Genomic DNA, 20,622 nt, shown 5'->3' on the forward strand with positions numbered 1-20,622 from the left:
CTCATAAACTAGACCTTTCATCTCTTGCCCAAACGATCAGTTGTAGTCTAATCTGACCAGAAAACATTTTACTTTGTAGTGATGATGGGGCAGAAAAAGAGAGCAGGCTTAGCAGATAAACAGATTTCTTAGTTCTGGAGACTTGGTGAACATTTTGATGTGGTTCCTACAGAAACCTTTGGAAGAAACCAGTATCTGCCTCATCCTCCTGCTCTGTGGTGACAAAGTTAAGAGTTCTCCAGCACATAAAGATTGAAGCCTCATGTAAGACTCTTGGTTCTGGAAAATAGGAAGTCATTGATTTGTTGTTAGCTGTGCAGCCACTCAAATCAACTTATAAAATTGATGCAGACATTTCAGTAAAATAACCTGTTTTATTCATAAGTGAAAATGAATCAGTCTGTCTATTGGCACAACTAGAGAATTGAAGAGTGGAGATGTTGAGAATTTTAATAAATCAGCAAGACACCATGTAGGACCTATATTAATATTTATTATTAAACAATTACAGACTTCAGGTCTTTGATCAGTTGTATTAATTACCAGATTTGTTAATAATTTGACATATTTATTAATGTGTTAATTCAGTATCTGATAGCAACTCTTGGAAAGATGTGGTTGAATCATTAAAAAGTGCTTTTATCTGGTGGAAAAACATTCGGATCAGTTCAATCTGGAGAAAATTTCATTATCAACCTAGAAAACAAAGAGTGATTTTGCATATTTGATGTTTAGGTGTAGTCGTTTCTGTCTGTTTGCAGAGTCTCCACATCTGAAAAAACGGCCACAAACCCCTGTATGGACAACAAACAATGATCATTAAGATAATTTCTATTGACATTCTAGTGACATTTCAAGGTTTTCTTCCATTAACAATTTACCTTGTCCATTTTCAGTACTGTGTTAACCAGCTGCACATACTTCATTCTCGGTAAAATGATGCCCTTACCCAGTATTACTGAAACAAAGGAGTAGATTTCAAGACACAAATACTTAGAGACCACTAATCTGCAGTGGTAACCGACACAAAGAAGGTGGTTATTTGAATTATATTTATAGTATTTACTAAATCTTAAAAGTTAAGGAAGTAGAAATCATTAATGATCATGTGCTCCAAAGAAATTAAACTGAAACCTACAGTTCACTTTCATCTGGGCAAGACGCACGGCTGTCTTCATTAAGGTCTCCAACGGATCAATCTGCAAACAAAAATGCACCGTTTTGCACCATAACCGACAAGTAATCTACTCGTAATTATGCACAGCTTACCTTAAAGTCTCCGATTTCAGAGGAGGCAAGGCTCAGGGTAATGCTAAAAGAGGGCAGTGTTGTTACTTTAACTGTGCTAAAAGAAAAGGATTCTATTCAAATTTGATGCATACTTATCCACTGCCATAGAGCCCATCAGCTTTCCTTTACCAATCATCATTTTAAAGGAGGCACTCAAATCCTTCAAGGTAAAAAAATTTAACAATAAGCCTATTTATCACTTTAGTTCACCTTATCATAAAGATTGTACAGAAGAACTCACAATGTTGAGTGTGAACAGTGGGACCTGAGTACCATTTGGTTCAATAGCAGAGGCCTTCACACTGGCTTTGACCCCCAGGGTCGTGACGCCGGGTTGGAAGGAAAACAGCGGAGCCTCCCGGGCATAAACATTCAGATTCATCATCAAACCTGGAAACATCTTAGGAAGCTGGACAGAGAGAGAGTTACAGATTTTTAGTTTGAAATATGATAGAATACTTCAAGCTGTTTAAGGGAGATCAAATTCATTGAAGCTCTTATTTATATCATCACAGTAGTGGTGTATTATTATGGGATGCCAGCCTCTGTAAAGCTAACTGTATCGCAAAAAAGTCTTTGTATGTCAAAAAATACTTTTACATATTTTGAGAGCTTAGTTAGGTTCTAAAATGTCTTGTTTAGGTGTGTCGACACATAATACTCCTAAAGTGTCCAAAATGTTTAAAATGTAAATTATATTCAAACATTAATAATGAGCAAAGTACTGTCATTGTGAAGTTTGCAATATTTCTTATCCTCCACAGGAACCTTAGATCTCCTGCTTATTTTTTCTTATTGCTTCTTAATTTCTCCACAAATTTTCAAAATATTGTTACAAAAACTTAACATTGTTAGGATTTCCTGAAGCTGTTCTTCCTCATGTTCTCTAATAAACATCTGAGACCATCAGTGAACACTTTAATTCATATATAGGTTAGATCAAAAGTGGGCAGACTTTGTTTATTAATTGGATAGATTATGAGCACAGGTGGCTAAATTAGATTACTTTCACGTTCACAGAAATAAAGAAGGCAAAATAAAAATGCACACCAGTTTTTTGTTGTGGAAAGTTTTTAAAAGCTATTTATATTTCTCTCTGCAATTTACTTTATTGAGCTGCAACATTAATCTTTAGAAGGAGACACGTCTTTGTCAATATCATAGTTGGTGAAATAAATCACAGCTTTGGTCGTTGTGACTGTGTCACCTGCAGCTTAATTATGTTGAAATACACAATGTAATGATTGCATATGAAAATACGTCTCACTCAGAAGGGATAAACCTACCTGAGGAATTAAATTTCCCATTGAGGAGGTATTCAGGTGGAAAGGAATACCAGGAGGTATCTGAAAACATGAAATGTTTTTTTGTAACAGAAAAACGATAATTAAAGAGATAATTGAATAAAAATGCATCAAATTTCTTCTGCTTTTTCTTTGCGGATGCACAGACCATGCTGTCGTTAATGAGGACATGAAGCTCTCCAGCTGAGAAGTATCCATAGGAGGCCGAGTTCAGAGTGAACTCAGACATTCCCACTGACAGCATATAGCCTGCCTGTGCAGGGAGGATGAACTTCTGGGGCTCAAAGGGAGGCTCTTTGTGAGTTTTGATGCTGTAGAACTCCCCCTTTGACATAAAAGATCATACGTTTGTCATAAAATATGGTTTAATGGTCAATCTGCCCCAAAGATTGGGTTTGATGCTCTGCTGTATAACATTACCTTGAATCCTAACTGCAGGTTTGAGGCACCAATGACAGGTAGACCAGAGAGAGGGACGTCAAGACTGAGAACCTCATTCACATTATAGGAAACTGAGACGACATACATTACTTATGTTGAAATTCCATATAAATATAATTTCATCACATTTTCTGGAACTTTTTTATGATGTTCATTACCATTCATGGTCAGTAGATGGAGGTCTAACTCCATTATGGCTGTCCTAACCGCAGGACAGATCTGATGAGAAGAAAAAAAATAATCCCATAATCAGTATTAACTTCAGCACATGACAGTGTTCTTTGGTCAAGTAATATGAATTGATGAATATATAAATTATGTAATCATGGTGTGCTGAAATACATACGGCCTCTTGTATTTTCCTAAGTATATGTCCCTTGAAATACTTGATAAATGGCTTAAAAATAATACTGCAGACACAGAAAGGAAGAGGTTTTATATCCAGGCATGGTTGTGAGTTAGATAAATCCTTCCATGTTTTTTTTTTGTTTTTACAGTACCTAGCTCCACCGTAGAAATTGAGGATCACGTCACCGACTGAAGCATCACAGCCGATGCTGGTGGCAAACAGATGCCCCTTAGCATCATTTCTCAGTTTCACATAAGAGATCAGACCAATGTTGAATATAGCCATGTCGAATGATCCACCGTCATGTCTGGGGATCCAACAGAAGGAGATTAGAAATGTTGATCAAAATTTCACCTATGGACAGAGGTCTGTTGGCATACTGGTGCTGTTTTTATGAAATAACCTGTATTTGCTTTGTTGTATTTATTGCACTCTACCTTGAACACACCATCTACATGCTTCAGCATGTTGATTGGAGTTTTTTTTTTTTTTTTCCCAATAAAGGCATTGCTTTAAGGCCAAAATGTTTAATTTTGGTTTCTCCTGACCAGAACAGCTTCTTCCTTATCAGCTGTGTCAGCTACATAGATATTGGAATCAGCTACGTGACTTTTTATGGCTTTCTGTCATCACTGGGCCAAACTCGTGGAGTCTCAGGTTCTCCAATGCGGGCTTTCCAGCTTCTTTACTGAGACATGATCATCACGCACATATTCATGCTTTAAAGAGTAGTTTGGCTTTCATGTCTTCTCGTAGGAGGAAGTTCATGCATGCATAATTCAATTAAAAATGTACTATGTGTGTGTAGTGGTATTTTGTTAACTAAAAAAAATTGCATTTTATCGATCTTACAATGGAGAAATGAACTCTCTTCATTTAACGCATTCCCTTTTGGGAGCAGTAGGCTGCCATTGTGCAGCACCCAGGGGTGGCCAGTCTGTAAGGCTGGGTTGAACTTTATTTTCTATTTGAATTTTAGCTATTCAGCATGACTTGAAATATTGATGTGAAAAAGAGGAAGTGACAGAAATCACAAGGTTCTCTTTATTTATAAGTTGATGTGCAGAAACAAAACTTGAAAAAATTCCCCGACTGTTTTGATTGTAAACAAGTGAACCCGCCTAAGCTCTGAAGAAAAGTCTTGACCTGAATGAGAACCTGCCTAACTGAACACACAGCGTGTAAATCTCTCTTAGAAAGTCATTCTACCCCATCTAAAAAGCAGTTAAACAGCTCTTAGGGAGGAGGGGTAACTTGTGCTCTTATTAAAATTGAATGCAAAAAAAAAAAGAGAAGAAGACTCACATTACACCAAACCGTGTGCTCCATTCACCACTAGCAGCAAAACTGAGACCAGTGATGGATGTATTCAAGCCTATACTTTTGAAGAACTCAACATTAGGCTCTGGAAGGTCACACTTTTTAATAGTCACACTAAAAGGGAGAGAATAAGGTGTGCATTTTCAGTCAAACAGGCCAATAAAATAAGGTGCAGATGAAATATGTGAAAACCAAAAGCTGTTTAAAAAAAAAAAAAACTATGATCGACAATCAAGGTAGAAGAAATGCTCATCAACTGTTATAAACATGATCCTACCCTGATAATGTGTAGTGTACGTCTCCAATAAAGATGTTAACACTACCGCTGATGTCAGGGAGGGTTATTTGTTTCAACTTGTCTTGAACCCATCCAGTTCCCACGTGTTTACCTGCAAATGCAAGCATAGCAGAGCCGGATGTGCATCCATACCAGGTTTTCAAGTCATCATCTGTCCGTCTATAAAAGGATTGCTCAAGTCCAGTCCTCAAGAGCTACTATCCTGCAACGTTTTAATGCATCCCATTTTTAACACACCTGAATCAAATGAGTGGCTCGTTACCATGCCACTGCTGGGCTAAATGAGAGGATTGAGCCTTTCGATTCAGGTGTGTTACAGAAGAGATGCCTCTAAAAGTTACGGGATGGTAGCTCTTGAGGACTGGACTTGAGCAATCCTTGTCTATAGCTTTCGGTTTAAGAAAGGCATCCCATAGCATGATGCTGCCACCACTTTGTGTAAAAGTAGGCATGAGGTTTTCAGTGAGACATACACCATAGTGGTAGTTGTTCACCATAAACAGCATAAGGGTGATGAAGGTTGTCACGTTACACACATAATGCATCTAATGTGTATCATGTTAGATGCATCATGCAAAAGAATTAAGCTTTGGCTCATGCTAGGAGTTGGAAGCTCCCCATTAAAAATTAAATAAATTTGGGCCGCATACAGCTATGGAAAGGCTTACAGACACACATCCCCTTACCATACTGTAGCCCCTTGTTTGTCAGGATGACTTGCACGGCAGGATTCTCTCCCCAGGAGCACGGCATGAGCATGAGGAATACAGTCACAGAGAGAAGCATCTTTTCCAAGATTGTCTTACCTTCAAAATGAAAGCACAAAATGAGTTTAAACAATGACTAAAACCTTTAGATTATTTTTAAAGCTTCTTAAAAATTCCCCCAAAAATGACATTAAAAGCATACCTGAAACAAGGAACAGATAGCAGATGAAAAAGCTCTGAAGAAAAGGCTCGACCTGAATGAGAACTTATCTTTTTGCCTGGACTGTTTCTAAAGAGAGCAAAGAGATGCGACTCCTGATTCCTGTACTGTACTGCAGAGAAGTGAAACTGGCTGACATCTAATAGCAACAGATATAAGTGTCTGTAAGTGGAAAGAGGAACTGAAAGTAGTTTCTAAAGGGGGGCAGTTCATTTTACACAGGACCACCTCTGCATGAAGCTTAACACAAATAAATACAATCAGCCTATTGTTTTACCGCAGTTTAGGACAGTTTGTTTAACAGTAACCGTGAAAGATTCTTAAATCATCCTCAAAATTCAAAATGTTATCCTTCCTGACTTAAAATATCAGTGGCATTGCGATTAGGCTGGCTAAGCATTTGTTTCATTCAAATGTGTAGAAACATTAGAACATTGGAAAGTCAGAAACGAAACACACTACAAAAAAAGGAAGCTTAACTAACCCAAAGAGGAATTTCAGAATAGTTCTGCAAAAATCAAAAATTATTCTAAGGAAAGAACAATTAGAGCCACCAGCCATAAAATATTGGGTTTATTTATCTGTTAAGTCAACCAATACTCTTTATCTCACACACCATGATAAGTTCCATTAATTCACAATGAACACGTTCAATAGGAACAGAATATTATCAGACACATTTTTTTATTTGTTTTATGTAAGACAATTAGGATCCACTTGCTTGCACTTGAATTCACTCCATCCAAAATGACACTTAAAAACACAGAGGAAACAAACAAGTACTTCAACCGGCATTAGAACGTTAAATAAAAAAAAAGAAACTACAAATCCCAACAGAGAAGTATTCTCTCTGTTCAGACCACTACACAGAAGATATTCATGGTTTATAGAGCACCATCTGATCTGATGGCTGCCTGGTGTTTTCTCTGGTTATTGATACCTATGGCAGTTAAAAAAAAAAAAAAACAACAATAACATATTAATTTCATTGTTTTCCATATATTTCATTCCTCAGATTAAACACATACACACACTGACATGTTTCACTGAATCTTTGCATAAAGATATACACAAGGACAGAGTTTTTAATGCCCTCTTCAGGTGCGGAGAATGTTTCTCCTCAGTCCACTGAATAACACACTTTTCCTGGAATGAGCAAACTACTTTACACAGCACTGATAAGGTATAACATTATGACCACCTGGACCCCTGAATGTGAGCTGTAGTATCTCCATATAGTCGCAGTTTGGAGGTCTCTATGGTATAGATGAAGGGACCTAAAGCTTTTAAGTATGAAATTGTCTAAAACAACACACTGTTTGTGAAATTAGTCTTTTTTATTGCATCAGACTTATCAAACTGTGGTATGAGCACAACTGATGGTAAGGCTTTAGAGCATTTTAGCATTAACTGATAGTAAATTAAATACCTAGAAAAATTTTAATGCCAAGCTTATAAATCCAAACAATAGTAATAGCTCAATGATCTTTGCCTTCCAGAGGAATCAGACAATGATTGTTAGGGGAAAAGTGCAAGTTACTCCACCTACATTGATGATGTTTAATTTCCATCTGAAGTCAGAATTCAGTGTGAGGAAAAACAACAAACCCAAGTTAGCTATATTAGGGTTTCAAGAAAATCACTAGAATCTGCTAATCGTAGTTAGCGCCAGGGAGCGTTATGACAGATCCTTCCTCCCAGCAGCTGTAAGACTATGACCACCAATGTTCCCAATAACTCAATAAGTTGTTACAGTTATGCTGATTTTTGCACGCTTTCTATCTTAGTCAGTTATTTAACATGCGGCTGTCATTTTGCACGTCTCTGATGTTGCTGCTATTTTCAAATATCCATTACTGTAAAAATCTCCTTTGTATTGGTTATTTATTCTCCAGGTGCACAGATTTATATTGTTAAAACACTTAACAGTAGATTATTTTATTGTTTATCTTATAACTCTTCAGTATTATGGTATTCTTAAACATTTTTCTAAGGTCCATATTTGTGTGACCATTTTTTTCTATAATCTTTTTGCTGCTGTAAACAGCAGATTTTCCCCATTGTGGGACAAGAAAGGAATTTTCTATTCTATTCTATTCTATTCTATTCTATTCTATTCTATTCTATTCTATAGCCAGCCTTGCCACTTGAAATTACCAACACAGACTAAGATCCTATGTTCCTTCATGACAGGCATTAAATCCCTAAAGGAAAATGTTATAAAAAGGTGGAATAGTCCTTTACTTGCAGATAATATCAAATGACACACAGGCTGTCAGGGATGTTCATAAAGAAATTATTATCACACCATTATTCCTGTTTGAAACACTTGGCAGCCATGTTGGATTTTGAGTCAGTTTTATTTTTGGCACAATGTTAATTTTTTTTTAAACATTTACTTTTCCTGTAGTGATTTGTTAAAAAACTAGTGTGAGTGTGAGAACCAGTGCAAACTGGTACAAAGTCTCCCATTGCTAGGCTTCAAACTTTTCTGTCCAGCAGATATAAAAGAAATTAAGATTTGTCAAACCAGCCGACCTTCTTCCACTGCTCTGTGGCCCAGTTCTGATTGGGTATACAACATAGAGTAACTAGCTTACCTTTTTCATCAATCTGATATACATGGGACTCATCTGTTTAACCCTCTGGCAACAATCAGTATGGACGATATGAAAAACTGGAACTGAAGGTGGGAAACGCCCCACAAGAGCTGCAGTTAAGTTTTAATCCACTTGCCTTTGTCAAACTTGCTCAGATTCCAACGCTTCCTCATTTTACAAATTTTAAACCCATTTCATGTTCACTCAAAAAATATCCCATCTACCACTAAATTACCTCTCAGTGGTCATAATGTTGTGCCTAATCGTTGGATAGAGTTCATTATTGCACATTATCACTAAGGCAAACATAAAAAGATATACATTTCACACAAATTATTCTCCATTTTAATGTCAGATGGTCAATGAGGCTCTCAGTCATGGATGTCGTACTTGTAGGCCTCTATGAGGCCTTCGATGGAGTGGATAAAGCCTGATATGGCACATATGCCCCCGATAACAAAAATGGAAACATCAAAGAAAACGTGGTGCCACAGGAGGTTTCTCCACTGGAGCTTTAGGTGGAAGAGGCTCGGTAAGAGGAAGCACAGGCCTGCACCGGTCAAGCTTCCAGTTAGACCCATCAGCAGGGCAAAATGGGGGACAAAGACAGCCATGAGCAGGGTAAAGACAACCAGGCCTACTCTTAAGCCAAGACCCCAGGTTTTTAGCTGCCCACCGGGGCCGTAGCAGTCAGGAAAGAGGGCCCTGCCACCATCTTGGAACATTGACTTCTCCAGAACTTCTACAGCTGCAAAGAATGGCAGAGGGTAGGACAGGAGCGCCTTGGCCACAAGGAAGAGGTTGACCACAGCCCGGATGGTGGAGGGTAGATTATCTGTGATGACCTCTTTGGTGGCGTCTGCCCAGGTTAGGTAGGCCACCAGGGCGAAGAGGCCCTTAAGGACACAGGCTGAAATGTGGGTCCAATCCATCATGCAGTGGAACTCACTGGGCTTCTGCATGTTCCCCTCCAGGGAGGGAAGAAAGATCTGAGATGTGTAGCTGAACACAATGATGCCGATGGAAATAGGGAATTTCTTCACATCGATGTAGAACTTGACCTTCTCCCACGCCCACTCGCGCGCCCTGGACAGACAGTAGGCGATCACGAGGATGTTGATGACGAAGTGCGCCAGCGTGCACAGCAGGCTGAACTTGGAGACCGCCTTGAGGTTCTTCAGGAACGCGCAGGGAAGCAGCGCCGCCGTGGCCAGCACCGACCAGGCCTTCTGGGAGACGGGGAAGCTGGGGAAGCTGTTGTACATCAGGTTCCCGCTGACCACCACGTACAGGATACACGTCATGACCAGCTCGATGATCTGGGCCACGTTCACAACGTGGCCGCCCAGCGCGGGGAAGCGGGGAGCGCAGCAGGCGTTGGCGATGTCCACGTAGGAGTCTCTGACGCGCACCTTTATGCCGTCCTCGTTCTCCTCGTACAGGCAGGCGATGAGGATTTTGCCCGTGTAGCAGCACACCACCGCGGCGAAGATAATGAGGAAGAGGCCGAGGTATCCACCGTGGAGGATGGCGTACGGCAGGCCGAGGACGAACATGCCCTGCAGACAGAGGAGCGCAGCTTAGTGATAATAAACGAGGCCCAGATCGCAGTGACAGGCCGATCAGCGCAGGCATGCAGCGCTTTACTCACACAGCTCTCATCTTATATAAGAACATTCATCGGATGAGATTCAGAATAAAAATGCAAACTATGATGCTTTTCCTCGTGGATTTCCGCATCAACTTGAAATATGCAAACAGATTAAAAATGTTGGAATTTCAACATTTATTTGATTGTAATTAGAATTTGATTAAAAGCTCGATAAGCGAGCCTTGAGGCAATCGGTGTCAACCAGACCCCGCCTGAAGCTCCGCTGATAAAAAGATTTGAATAAATAAAGGGATGGAGCCCCTCAGAGCGGTGCATCCCCTCACAAGACACCAAAGCACCGTGAAATTGTCTGCATTTAATTAGGAAAAATAAAATAAAATCCAAACCAATAAAGTATTTTATTTTGCTTGCACCAACTTATTCCGAATCTTAATTTAGGATGCTTAATGTTTGGTAATATTTTAAAAACTGAAAAAATGTGAAGGTGACTTTTGTTCAGCAGCAGGCCTCATGCAGAAAATGCAGCGAGCGCATGTGGCCCTGAAGAGATTTTTATAGGGGGGTAAAAATATCCATCCTCATATGGATTGCGTTTAGCCCCAAAATAGAATGCCATTGGGTCTCTCAGTGTCACTTAAAATCATTATTATTATAACTATATAGTGTAAAATTAAATCCTGCTTTTTTTAATCAAAAAATGACAGGAGGAAAAAAAAGGGTTTGCAAAACATCTTGAAGAATAAAAAATTAAAAGGCTTACAGACAATTTAATTTGAAATACATTATGGTATTTATAATGAAGACCTTTCTTAAAGCTCTAATGCAAGTTGGTTTTGGTTATATTTTCATTTTCTGTGCATGTTAGCTACATTTAATATTACTAGATATTTTTTTCAACCAGCAAAGACTAAAATTGAGCACTATATTAATTATTTTTGAAGATAATTTATAATGTAGAACAGTTGTTCGTCTTTTTAATCTGCAGTGTCTCATGTGAAATGTTCATGGTCTATCTGATCAGCATGAGGCCTATATTCATTGGAATAAATAATGCTTGGTTCAACAACAACTAACATAAAAAAGACCTCCACAGTTTGTAAGGTCTTAAATTAATTTGGATTTTTATCTTGATGATAATTTAAAAGTTTTGCTGATCTATCCTCCCTCCTAAACAACAACAAACAAACGCCTGGCCTAATCATAAAGGAGCTCTGATTAAATATATTTATTTTTTCTATATACAAACAACCCATATTTTGTTTTGCGTGATCCCCTTTGTGTCACTGATGGGAAAGTGGGCTCCCACAGGCCGCTCGCTGTGCTTGTGCCTTGGGCTGGCTCTGAGCACATGGCATGTCCACATTCGGACATGGTGCTAGAAGTACCTGAATGGCATTGGTGACGTTCCATCCAGCTTCCCATGACGTGATTTTTGGTTTGTCCTCCTCCAGAGAGCCGCCGCTCTTCAGGGTGGACTGCCTCGGGCCGGTACCATCCCTCTGGTAGCGGGTGTCCCCCTCCAGCTCCCCCTCTCCCTCCATGTCTCCTCCTTCCTCTTCTTCCCCTCGAAGGACATCCATCTGCATCCCTTGCCTGTAGTCATAGTCCAGATCGTCGCACTCTGCGAAGCCCAGACCTTCCTCATCGGTGGCGGCCTGGAAGCCCAGCCGGGCGAATACCCCGCTGACCTTGGCCTGGGATTTGTTGGACACCGTGTGGGCCGCATTGGTCAGTTTATTGGAGATCTTGTGTCGTATTAAATGAGCCATTTCTATTTAAGATTTTGTTTTTCTTCACTTCAAAAAAACTGTCAGATTAGGCCCCCCAAAGCTCATGCAGGTGGAATGATTGATTGTTTTTGCTCCTATTTAAAAACCATGCCTGTTGGCTCTGGAATGTCGTCGCAGTTGCTGTTCTTTTCACAGAAAATCCTCATCCGCTTATTTTGGCTTTTTCAGCCATGTCACTCCACCAGAAAACAAACAAACAAAGAAAAAAACACCCTCCTTCATGAAGCACAAAGAAAACGGATCCCGAGTTGTCGTTAAAATCCCAATTTAATCGCAAATGTTCAGTTTAGAATCCAGTTAGTGGTGCTGTAGAGATGTTGTAGTCTCAGCATCAGCACCAGGGAGAGAGAGAGGGGGGCGCGAGGAGCGTGCACGTGCCCGCAAAGAGTGGCACAGCCCTCACGCTCCCGGACCGCGCGGGTGGCAGGAGAGAGACGCTTATTCCTTCGGCGAGAGTTTAACGACAGAGTGATCACGACCTAAAAAAAAAAAAAATCCGGGCTGTTAGAGGCGTGGCAGAGTTTCAGAATCCTCCCATGAAATGATGCATGAATAAAAACACCAAACATTTCACCTGCTGCCATACTGCGATCTAAAGGAATGGCGCCAGCTGTCACCAAGGAACACGATTCGTGGCTAAAGATGTAATTTACAAAGAAGGGGAAAATATCTCTTGAAATAATCTGAAACTATTTAATATATATATATATATATATATATATATATATATATATATATATATATATATATATATATATATATATATATATATATATATATATATATATATATATATATATATATATATATATATATATATATATATATATATATATATATATATTGCTGTCAGAATAATAACAACCATTCCTGTTAACTCCTTTAACCCGATCTGCCCGAGTATAAGGGAACCAAACGAAGCATTCACAGCTCGACACCCTATCATAAGGGCCGAAAATGTTATCACCCCTGTTCGCGTGAATGCCTAATAGACAACGTTTTGTGCAAAACAATATTTTCTAAATGCAAAGAAACCATATTTTACTCTAAATGTCTCTTTTTAACTGCTACTGAACAGGGAAGATAATCCATTAGGCATTAAAGGATCCTGGCTGTATTCATTTTAATAAGATGGGGTGAACTAATTAAATTCGAGACTCTCTCTGCATTTCATTCGATGATAATTTTCTATAGGCTCTATATGGACACAAATCGGACCTATTTAGATTGTAAAGGGATTAAATTTATACAATTTTCTAAATATTTCAATGCATAATTATTATTATTAGCCTGCTCTATATTCCTGTTCTTTAACAGTCCAGATGTTAACCCCTCAGGCTGGCAGAATGCAACTCGTTGCTGACATGATGAGCCTCTGCAGATGTGGAGCTCCAACAGCACCATGGACAGCTCCTCCATCAAAATACATAAATAAATAAAACAGATCTCAATCTTTTAACGCCCTGAAATTACTTATTGGTTATGGTCTTACGTAAGTTTTGTAGTTTGTGTTTTTTTTTTCTTTTTTTCTATTTATTTATTTTCTTTGTAGACTTGCCTATATATCTAAATGTGCGTAGACCAAAAGAAAAAAAAAATGACCAAGGAGGAATAGCGCTGTTTTTCCTCTACCTCACTCTAATCCCTGCAAATAGGAAGCACCTCGTCTTTGCCTCCCTAATCTGTCGTGACAGGGCTGAGCAAAAACTGTCATCCAGTCTTTTCAGTTGGCTTGCAGAAATGTGGCCTACTGTGGAAGCGAGCCTGGAAAAATAAGGGCTTGTCTTACACTCGTGATTTGGGAGAAAGAGAGAAAATATGCGTTTTTGTATATATACATATAATTATATATATATATATATATATATATATATATATATATATATATATATATATATATATATATATATATATATATATATATATATATATATATATATATATATATATATATATATATATATATATATATATATATATATATATATATATATATATATATATATATATATATATATATATATATATATAATTTATTTATTTATTTTTTTTTTTTTTTGTGTGTAAATATTTGCCCTAGATTGGAAAGGGGTGAAAGGCAAGCCAGTGCAGCAGGAGAAACACTGCAAGACAGAAGCACACCATGGGTAGAGGTCTAAATATAGCAGGCGGCCGGAGGACAGAGAAAGTTCCGCATCTTTTCATGCTTGGCTTGGGCTGCTCTGGCAGCTGCTGTTTGAGCTCATGTTTGGGTAGTTTGCGTGGGTCATCAGTGTGTTTGAGGAATGGAGCGTATGCGTTCACGGCTACGTGGGTGCGACGGCGGAGGAACCAGGGAGAATCCTGCAGGCGCTTTTCCCTCCCCCCCTGCATGACACGCAGAGTCCTCGGGCCCACTCTGCATGGGCAAGGAAATGTCACACAAATGCAAGCATGCAGGAAAAAAGAAAACACACACACACACACACACACACAAAACATGAAAATCAATCCTGAGATGAACACACAATTCTACAAAATGATAAAGCATTAAAAAGCGATAGGCTACCTCTGATAGTCAATGACAATGTAGCTCTGCTACAAAGATTTTCTTTTTTTTCTTTTTTTTTGACAAAGAACTTTAAGATTGGTTTGGTGAACAGGAGGATTAAATCCATGAAAAGAAGGAGTCCTCTCAGTGTGTGTATTAGGCGTGCAGAGGTTTGGTTGTGTATGTGTAGGTCTATAATGTGCAGAAGCTGACAGCCGTGCAGCACTGACTGGGAGCTATAATCTCTGATAGTTGCCATGGCCACTGTAATTGGACTGAATGTGTAAACGTTGAGATTTTTTTTTAATTTTTTTTTGGGTGGAGGGATTACCCATTTCTTCTTTGGTGTGAAAGCAAATCTTACCTAGAACAAAGGTTTACAAAAAAACATAAATATATATAATTATTTAACTACACACAACCCCCCCCCCCCCCCCCACCGCATATTTTCTCTATGTATTTTCCTTCCAAAACGCGACTGTAAGACAAGCCCTTAGTTTTCCCTGCTCCCTGCCACAGTAGGCCACATTTCTGCATGGTCTTTTTTTCATCAGGAAGCTTTCTGTGAAAGTAATACGGTAGAAATAAATATTTAAGTCAGTCCTAATTTTTAGTATTTTAGTTGAATTAAAGATTCAATCTGCTCAAAGGAAGGGTTAAAAAAAACCCAACTAAGATAAAAAAAACTTAAGAGGAAGAGTTTTTTTTTTAACAATACATTGAATAAAAAAGTAGAGCAATGAGAAAGGGTGGATTTAGGAGAAGGTGGACCCTTGGGCTAAATGTGTTTTTGTTGCTATTACATATCTGCTTTTTGTGCATGGAAAATGTAATAACTGATATCTGGCTGCACATAAACATCAGGGTTTCCTGATTACACCCACATGAAAATAGATGTTAAGATTATAAACATTGCATCATTTTATACAAATTCAGTAATCATTAGCCCTGTATGTAGAGAACAAAAAAAAAAAAAAAAATTAAAAGCTTTTCTTTGTAAAAAAAAATACAATGATTATAAAGTTAATATTGGTAAAGGCCATTTATTCGGTAATCTAAATCAGGGGCGAAAAACTCTCAGCTTCTTAGCCTGAGACTAGATTCTTTCCCCTCTCTAAAAAAATGTCTAAGAAGACATGATTTTTAGATATTGCTTTTTTTACTCACACATTGTCATAATTAAAGATAAGCTGTGGACTGAAACGTGTTAGGAAAATAATCCAAAATCCAAATAAGTAATACACTGCAGAAAATATTAGTAAACAAAAAGAACTGAGTTTTTAAAATATATTCACAGGTTAGATAAATTCAATAGAAGATTAATCTATTAAAACAAAAATAGATATGTTTTCATGTTTTTATTTTCAGTTTACATCATTCCAATCATTGCATTAATACATAGATCAGAACAGGTAAACAAACGTGGTGATTAGCTGTGATTTGTTGCTCTTCAGGATTGGGAACTGGCCAGAGCAGAGCTGATAGACAATCTATGTTTGGATGAATTGGTATTTGTAACCGTTTCTACAGAAAGAAGGAACGACCAGATGGAGTTTGCTGCTTATTTGTTGGTTTGCAAAAAGGCATTAAGCACATCTGCCTTAAAAGCTGCAAATTTTTCATGTTTTTGTTCAGATTCAAATACTCTTATACATGATAGCTTCTGATATCAGCTTCTTGTAGATCGAAGGCTCTGGCTTTAATGACTGTTTGCCTAATCGTTCTAGAATATTACACTGACCTTAATCTAATCTGAAAGTAAGGTCAGATGTGAACAATCTGTATCAAGTGCAACTGAACCCTTGATCTTTGTTGTAGAGCAGCATCTTATCAGCTGACATGAACATGTTTTCCCCCTCTTAACACATATTATCCCCTTGAAAAGTTTCTTTTTGAGTGTTTCTTTTTTATATCTTTTGATATGACATGAAATATGTCAGATATTCCACTCAAGTATGGAATAAAAAAAAAAAAAATCAGTCAGCTTCGTCTATTTTCATGTGTGTTACATATTTCTGCAGCACGAAGTAGAACTGGGTTTCAAATGAAAACACGTGTTAGGATCGCAGATTATCTTTAGTTTGCAAAGAAGTGAAAAAACCTGTTCTTTACTTCCTCTTCCTGTTTTCATTCACCTACTGTCATAGTGATGCACATAAACAGAACAAAGATAAGCCTGTCACTGCTCTGGAGAACGGGGGGGGTGGGGGTTCATGGTTGAATTTTATTTGACTTATCCTCTAAGCTCCAAATAGGGAGAAATGTATCCACTGCTTCAGATAATAACCCTTTTGATTGTTGTCTGTAGAAGTTAATTTGCTGTTGGTTGACTTCAATGTAATCATTTAATCAGTCGGATATTTTGATTATATTAATTGTTTCCATCAGTGAATGTAACAGATGTTTTTTTATGGGTTATTGAACTAAACCCCCAATAATATGCAATAAGTGTTGGGCAGATTGGTGAAAAGGAACAATAATATATATCATTGAGACTAAAAACATATCCCTGCAGGGGGCTGATTACAACAGCGTGTCAAATGTTACAGAGTTTTAACATGATTGCTCATCTGTTTCCCAAATATGGTGTATACATTTTGTTGATGTATATTTGATACGTTCTCTCACAAAAGTGTAAAAAAGAAAAAGAAAAAACAATGCACGTTTCCCTTTTTTGGAGGGGGGGGGGTGATAGTTTATTGAGGCGTGAGAATGAAGTACAGTCAAAGCAATAAAACATAGTGAGAATGGACAGAATAATTTAAGGCGATGAATAGATGATAAGAGTCGTGTCATCAGAAATAGGCGTGTGTGTCTCCTCCTCCTTGTGAGAGATAACCAGCAGTGTGCTCCACAAAATGGAGGCTGCCTGGCATCACGCGTGGCAATCCCCCAGTGCTTGTAGGCTGTTTGTTCCCTCTTGCTCCATCACCACTGCCTGGATGACAAGCACAACACGCAGAGAGCCTTGAGCGCTGAATGCAGACAGCAGCACCATGTCACATCCAGCCCCCCAGGAGCCACTGTGTGTGTGTATGTCTGTTTAAATAGAAAGTAGACAGGGTGTCTTAATTCAGTTTATATCTGTGTGCACGGATGGTAAGGCTACACTTGTTAGTGTGTGTGTATCTATGTGCATGTATCTTGAGAGGGTGAGGTGACCCAGATCTGCTTATTAGCATCAGGAGAAGGAGGACGCAGTCACTTAGAGCATTGTGCCTGAGCAGTGAACTGTGCAGGGGTTGCAGTGACACATCATGCCTCATACTGTAACCACAGCCAATACACACCCATAACATACATACACCATCACACACACAATGACAGTCATGCACCCTTTCCCTCCCACTTTACAGCTTTCCTCCAAATATCTGGGCTATCCAGGAAATAAACCAATGGTAAAGCCCCCATTTATCACCTGATTATCTTATAATCATTACATTCAAATGAAAATACAGCTCTAGATGATACAATGTTTTTAAAAAGGTTTTAAGATAAATGGAACCAAGAAAATATGTGGAATTTCAACCAGTGGAAAGTGCAGCAATTTCTCGAGAAAGATTTAATGCTTCAGCTCAATTAGACAGAATGCAAAAATAAAAAGGGTTTCAAAACGAAAATTTGTGTTAATAATAGTTAAAGTTCTGGATATTTTATCTATTTAAAAACATTGCATATAATTGTATTTGTTGTTTTCTAATAATAAAATATACTTTGGAAAAAACCAGGAACTTCAGATTTTTAAACAACCAGGCTTGAAATGTGTCAAAGAGTCTACAGCACTGTTGCTTTAGTATTTGTTTGTAGAAAAGACCCAAATGCTTCCTATAATTGCTGAAAAGTCTTAACACAATCCTCCACTATTAGAGCCCTACAAATATTTACTTCAGTTATTTCCGTTAACACTGGTAAAATAAAAAACTAAAGAAAATTAAATTGAGTAAATACAAGTGCACATTTTCTGAAGATGTACATATTTTATTACTGGATTATGAGTCTCTGTATGAAATGTGCTCTTCCCTTCAGAAGTATTCTTGCTTTGGTATTACTAAAAGCAAGTCTAATTCAGATCAGTGTGGTATGACCTCTGGTGGTAAAACCTAGACTTGCAGTTCCCATACATCTGTATTGTTACTACATGCAAAAACAAACAAACAAACAAAACAAACAAAACCTAAAAAGATGTGAATTTTTAAAAATATTTTTAATCACTGCCAACCTCTTCTGTTAATATACGCATGCCTCTTGATCCAGCACAGTCCTTCTTGGTTCCCTCTTTTAAAGTTAGATAAGTTTGAGATTACAGCGTTGAAAATCCTTAATATCAATAATCCATTCTTCCACCCATCCGTGCATACATTCATTCAACCCTCCATATTCTCCCACTTTTTCCCTCAGGATCGCGGTGAGGTCCATGTCTATCTCCAGCAGTTTATGGGCGAGAGGCAGGACTGTGGACTTTACAAATGATCAAACTCCATAAAGTTATATTTGGACAGAAATGCTCTTTCCTGGTATGCCTTTCAAACATAAGGTTGGCATGTTAGCATCTAGTTTATTCCTGACATTGACATAAGCCCGCACCCCCACCCCCCCCACCCCCCCACCCCAATTAACAGCATCTTCACTTTGAAAAGAAAACTGTGTACCAAAATAGATGACTGTCTTACAAAATTCATGCACTGTGGAAAATGCAAATAATTTGTAATTAGAGGCTGCAAGAAACTTTGTTGCAGTTTTAAAGAGCATAAATAAAACAAAGCAAAACAGTCATTTAAAGCTGGACTAGTAATTTTTCCTCTAAACAGAACTATTAAAGGTTGGAATTCCTGCAAGGGATTAGGCAGATAAACAGTACTCGAGTCGAGGGAGATGACGGGGGATGTCAACCCCCTTCTTAAAAAAATCTTAAACATCATCCTCCTACTTTAATGACCATCCCCCTATACCATCCTCTGTGACATTTTATTAGTGAATCTGTAAAATTTCTATTATATATTAACCATAATGGCAATGATATTTCCCTTTCAACATTTGGTGGGCTGTTGGCTTCCCAGTAGCCTGAGCAAAGTGAATCAAATGCAAAAATTGCCCTACCATGACTATGAAGCTGAGCCCTGGAATTTATCCCTAACTATGTAGGGGCAGTGATAGCCATTCCAGTCCTGGGACTGACTGCAGTTCTACTGAAAGATGCCTTGGTCAAGGTCAATGCCCATACCATGCATAGTGCTTTAGGTTGATAGACTATATTCATTAGACTGTGTATGCTTCAACATAAATAAATAAATAAAAAATTCCACCCCTTCTTTTTTTTTTTTCTACAATTAGACTACTGCACATGAATAAGGTTTCATTTGGTAAATAAAACAATGTTGAGGTTATTTTTTTTAAAACATTGTTTCCTCTTACCCATCTACATAAAAAAAGAGATTTCCTGCTGAAGGTAAGGAGAAATATGTCAAAAACAGAAGGCAAAACATATGCACAGTGAAATATTTTTCCTCTTCAGGAAATATTTAAGTGTAATGTCTTGGACATGTTAAAAAAACCAAAATGATTTTGATTTAAATGTAAATGAATCATAAACTTTCTAGTGCAGAGATGTGCACACTAAATGTACATTTAAGAAACTTGTATTCAGCATTTGGATGATTCTAGAATATTGTATATTGTGGTTATGACAAATCCTATTGTGGGTGGGTTCAGTCATCCAAATGGATAGAAAATATTCATGTAAATTGATTATTTCTGTATTATTACACAGTAAAAATTCGTTGTATGTTTTTATTTTACTTTTAATCATTTATGATTTTATATTTTTTGCTTCTATTTGCTTAATTTAGTATTCTAATAAGTTATAATTCTAAAAGTATAATTCTGTGTTTAGGTAGTTTAGAGTTCAGCAGGTCGTTAGAGGATCACTATGTTTGATCTTATGTTAATATTTTCATTTTATGTTTTAGTATAGAAAAAAACAGATAGAAAACAACAAATATTTTCTTTTGAATTCAATCATTTAAATAAAGAAGTAACGTATTTTAAAAAATTGAGAACAACTAAATTAATCCTCGCACATTAGTCTCCTAGTCTGAAATGTTTATACCGATGTAGAAGGAAATGTTCTTAACAAAGTAGGAACTATTAGTGTACATGATGAA

The 20,622-nt window shown here is 37.8% G+C and overlaps 2 protein-coding genes across 2 annotated transcripts; both read right to left on the reverse strand.

The window, feature by feature from the left end:
* Window positions 1-473: 473 nt before the first annotated feature.
* On the reverse strand, window positions 474-6,071 carry bpifcl (BPI fold containing family C, like). The gene is made up of 16 exons (XM_038294045.1): window positions 5,912-6,071; window positions 5,689-5,808; window positions 4,982-5,093; window positions 4,690-4,818; window positions 3,536-3,691; window positions 3,382-3,445; window positions 3,194-3,254; window positions 3,015-3,106; window positions 2,743-2,919; window positions 2,577-2,636; window positions 1,532-1,699; window positions 1,383-1,450; window positions 1,270-1,312; window positions 1,139-1,199; window positions 882-958; window positions 474-794 (listed from the first exon to the last, which is right to left on the reverse strand). Exons 2-16 carry the CDS (start codon window positions 5,786-5,788, stop codon window positions 732-734), a joined length of 1,431 nt encoding a protein of 476 aa, XP_038149973.1. The 5' UTR covers window positions 5,789-5,808; window positions 5,912-6,071; the 3' UTR covers window positions 474-731.
* A 409-nt stretch (window positions 6,072-6,480) lies between these two features.
* LOC119789257 (vesicular inhibitory amino acid transporter-like) lies at window positions 6,481-12,399 on the reverse strand. The gene is made up of 2 exons (XM_038294077.1): window positions 11,527-12,399; window positions 6,481-10,088 (listed from the first exon to the last, which is right to left on the reverse strand). The coding sequence occupies exons 1-2, from the start codon at window positions 11,908-11,910 to the stop codon at window positions 8,901-8,903; spliced, it is 1,572 nt and encodes a 523-aa protein (XP_038150005.1). The 5' UTR covers window positions 11,911-12,399; the 3' UTR covers window positions 6,481-8,900.
* Between the last annotated feature and the right edge of the window lie 8,223 nt (window positions 12,400-20,622).

The sequence above is a fragment of the Cyprinodon tularosa genome, unplaced genomic scaffold (genome assembly GCF_016077235.1).
Source record: "Cyprinodon tularosa strain WSP-4 unplaced genomic scaffold, ASM1607723v1 ctg333, whole genome shotgun sequence".
NCBI lineage: Eukaryota > Metazoa > Chordata > Actinopteri > Cyprinodontiformes > Cyprinodontidae > Cyprinodon > Cyprinodon tularosa.

Bases quoted from the DNA above. Each gene is read 5' to 3' on its own strand.
- LOC119789257 (XM_038294077.1), bottom strand. From the start codon at position 11,910: ATGGCTCATTTAATACGACACAAGATCTCCAATAAACTGACCAATGCG. The intron at 10,089-11,526 runs GTACTTCTAGCA...CTCTGTCTGCAG, and splicing joins ACGTCACCAATGCCATTCAG to GGCATGTTCGTCCTCGGCCT.
- bpifcl (XM_038294045.1), bottom strand. From the start codon at position 5,788: ATGCTTCTCTCTGTGACTGTATTCCTCATGCTCATGCCGTGCTCCTGG. The intron at 1,451-1,531 runs GTGAGTTCTTCT...TTTACCTTGAAG, and splicing joins CACTGTTCACACTCAACATT to GATTTGAGTGCCTCCTTTAA. The intron at 1,200-1,269 runs GTAAGCTGTGCA...TTTTGTTTGCAG, and splicing joins CTGAAATCGGAGACTTTAAG to ATTGATCCGTTGGAGACCTT.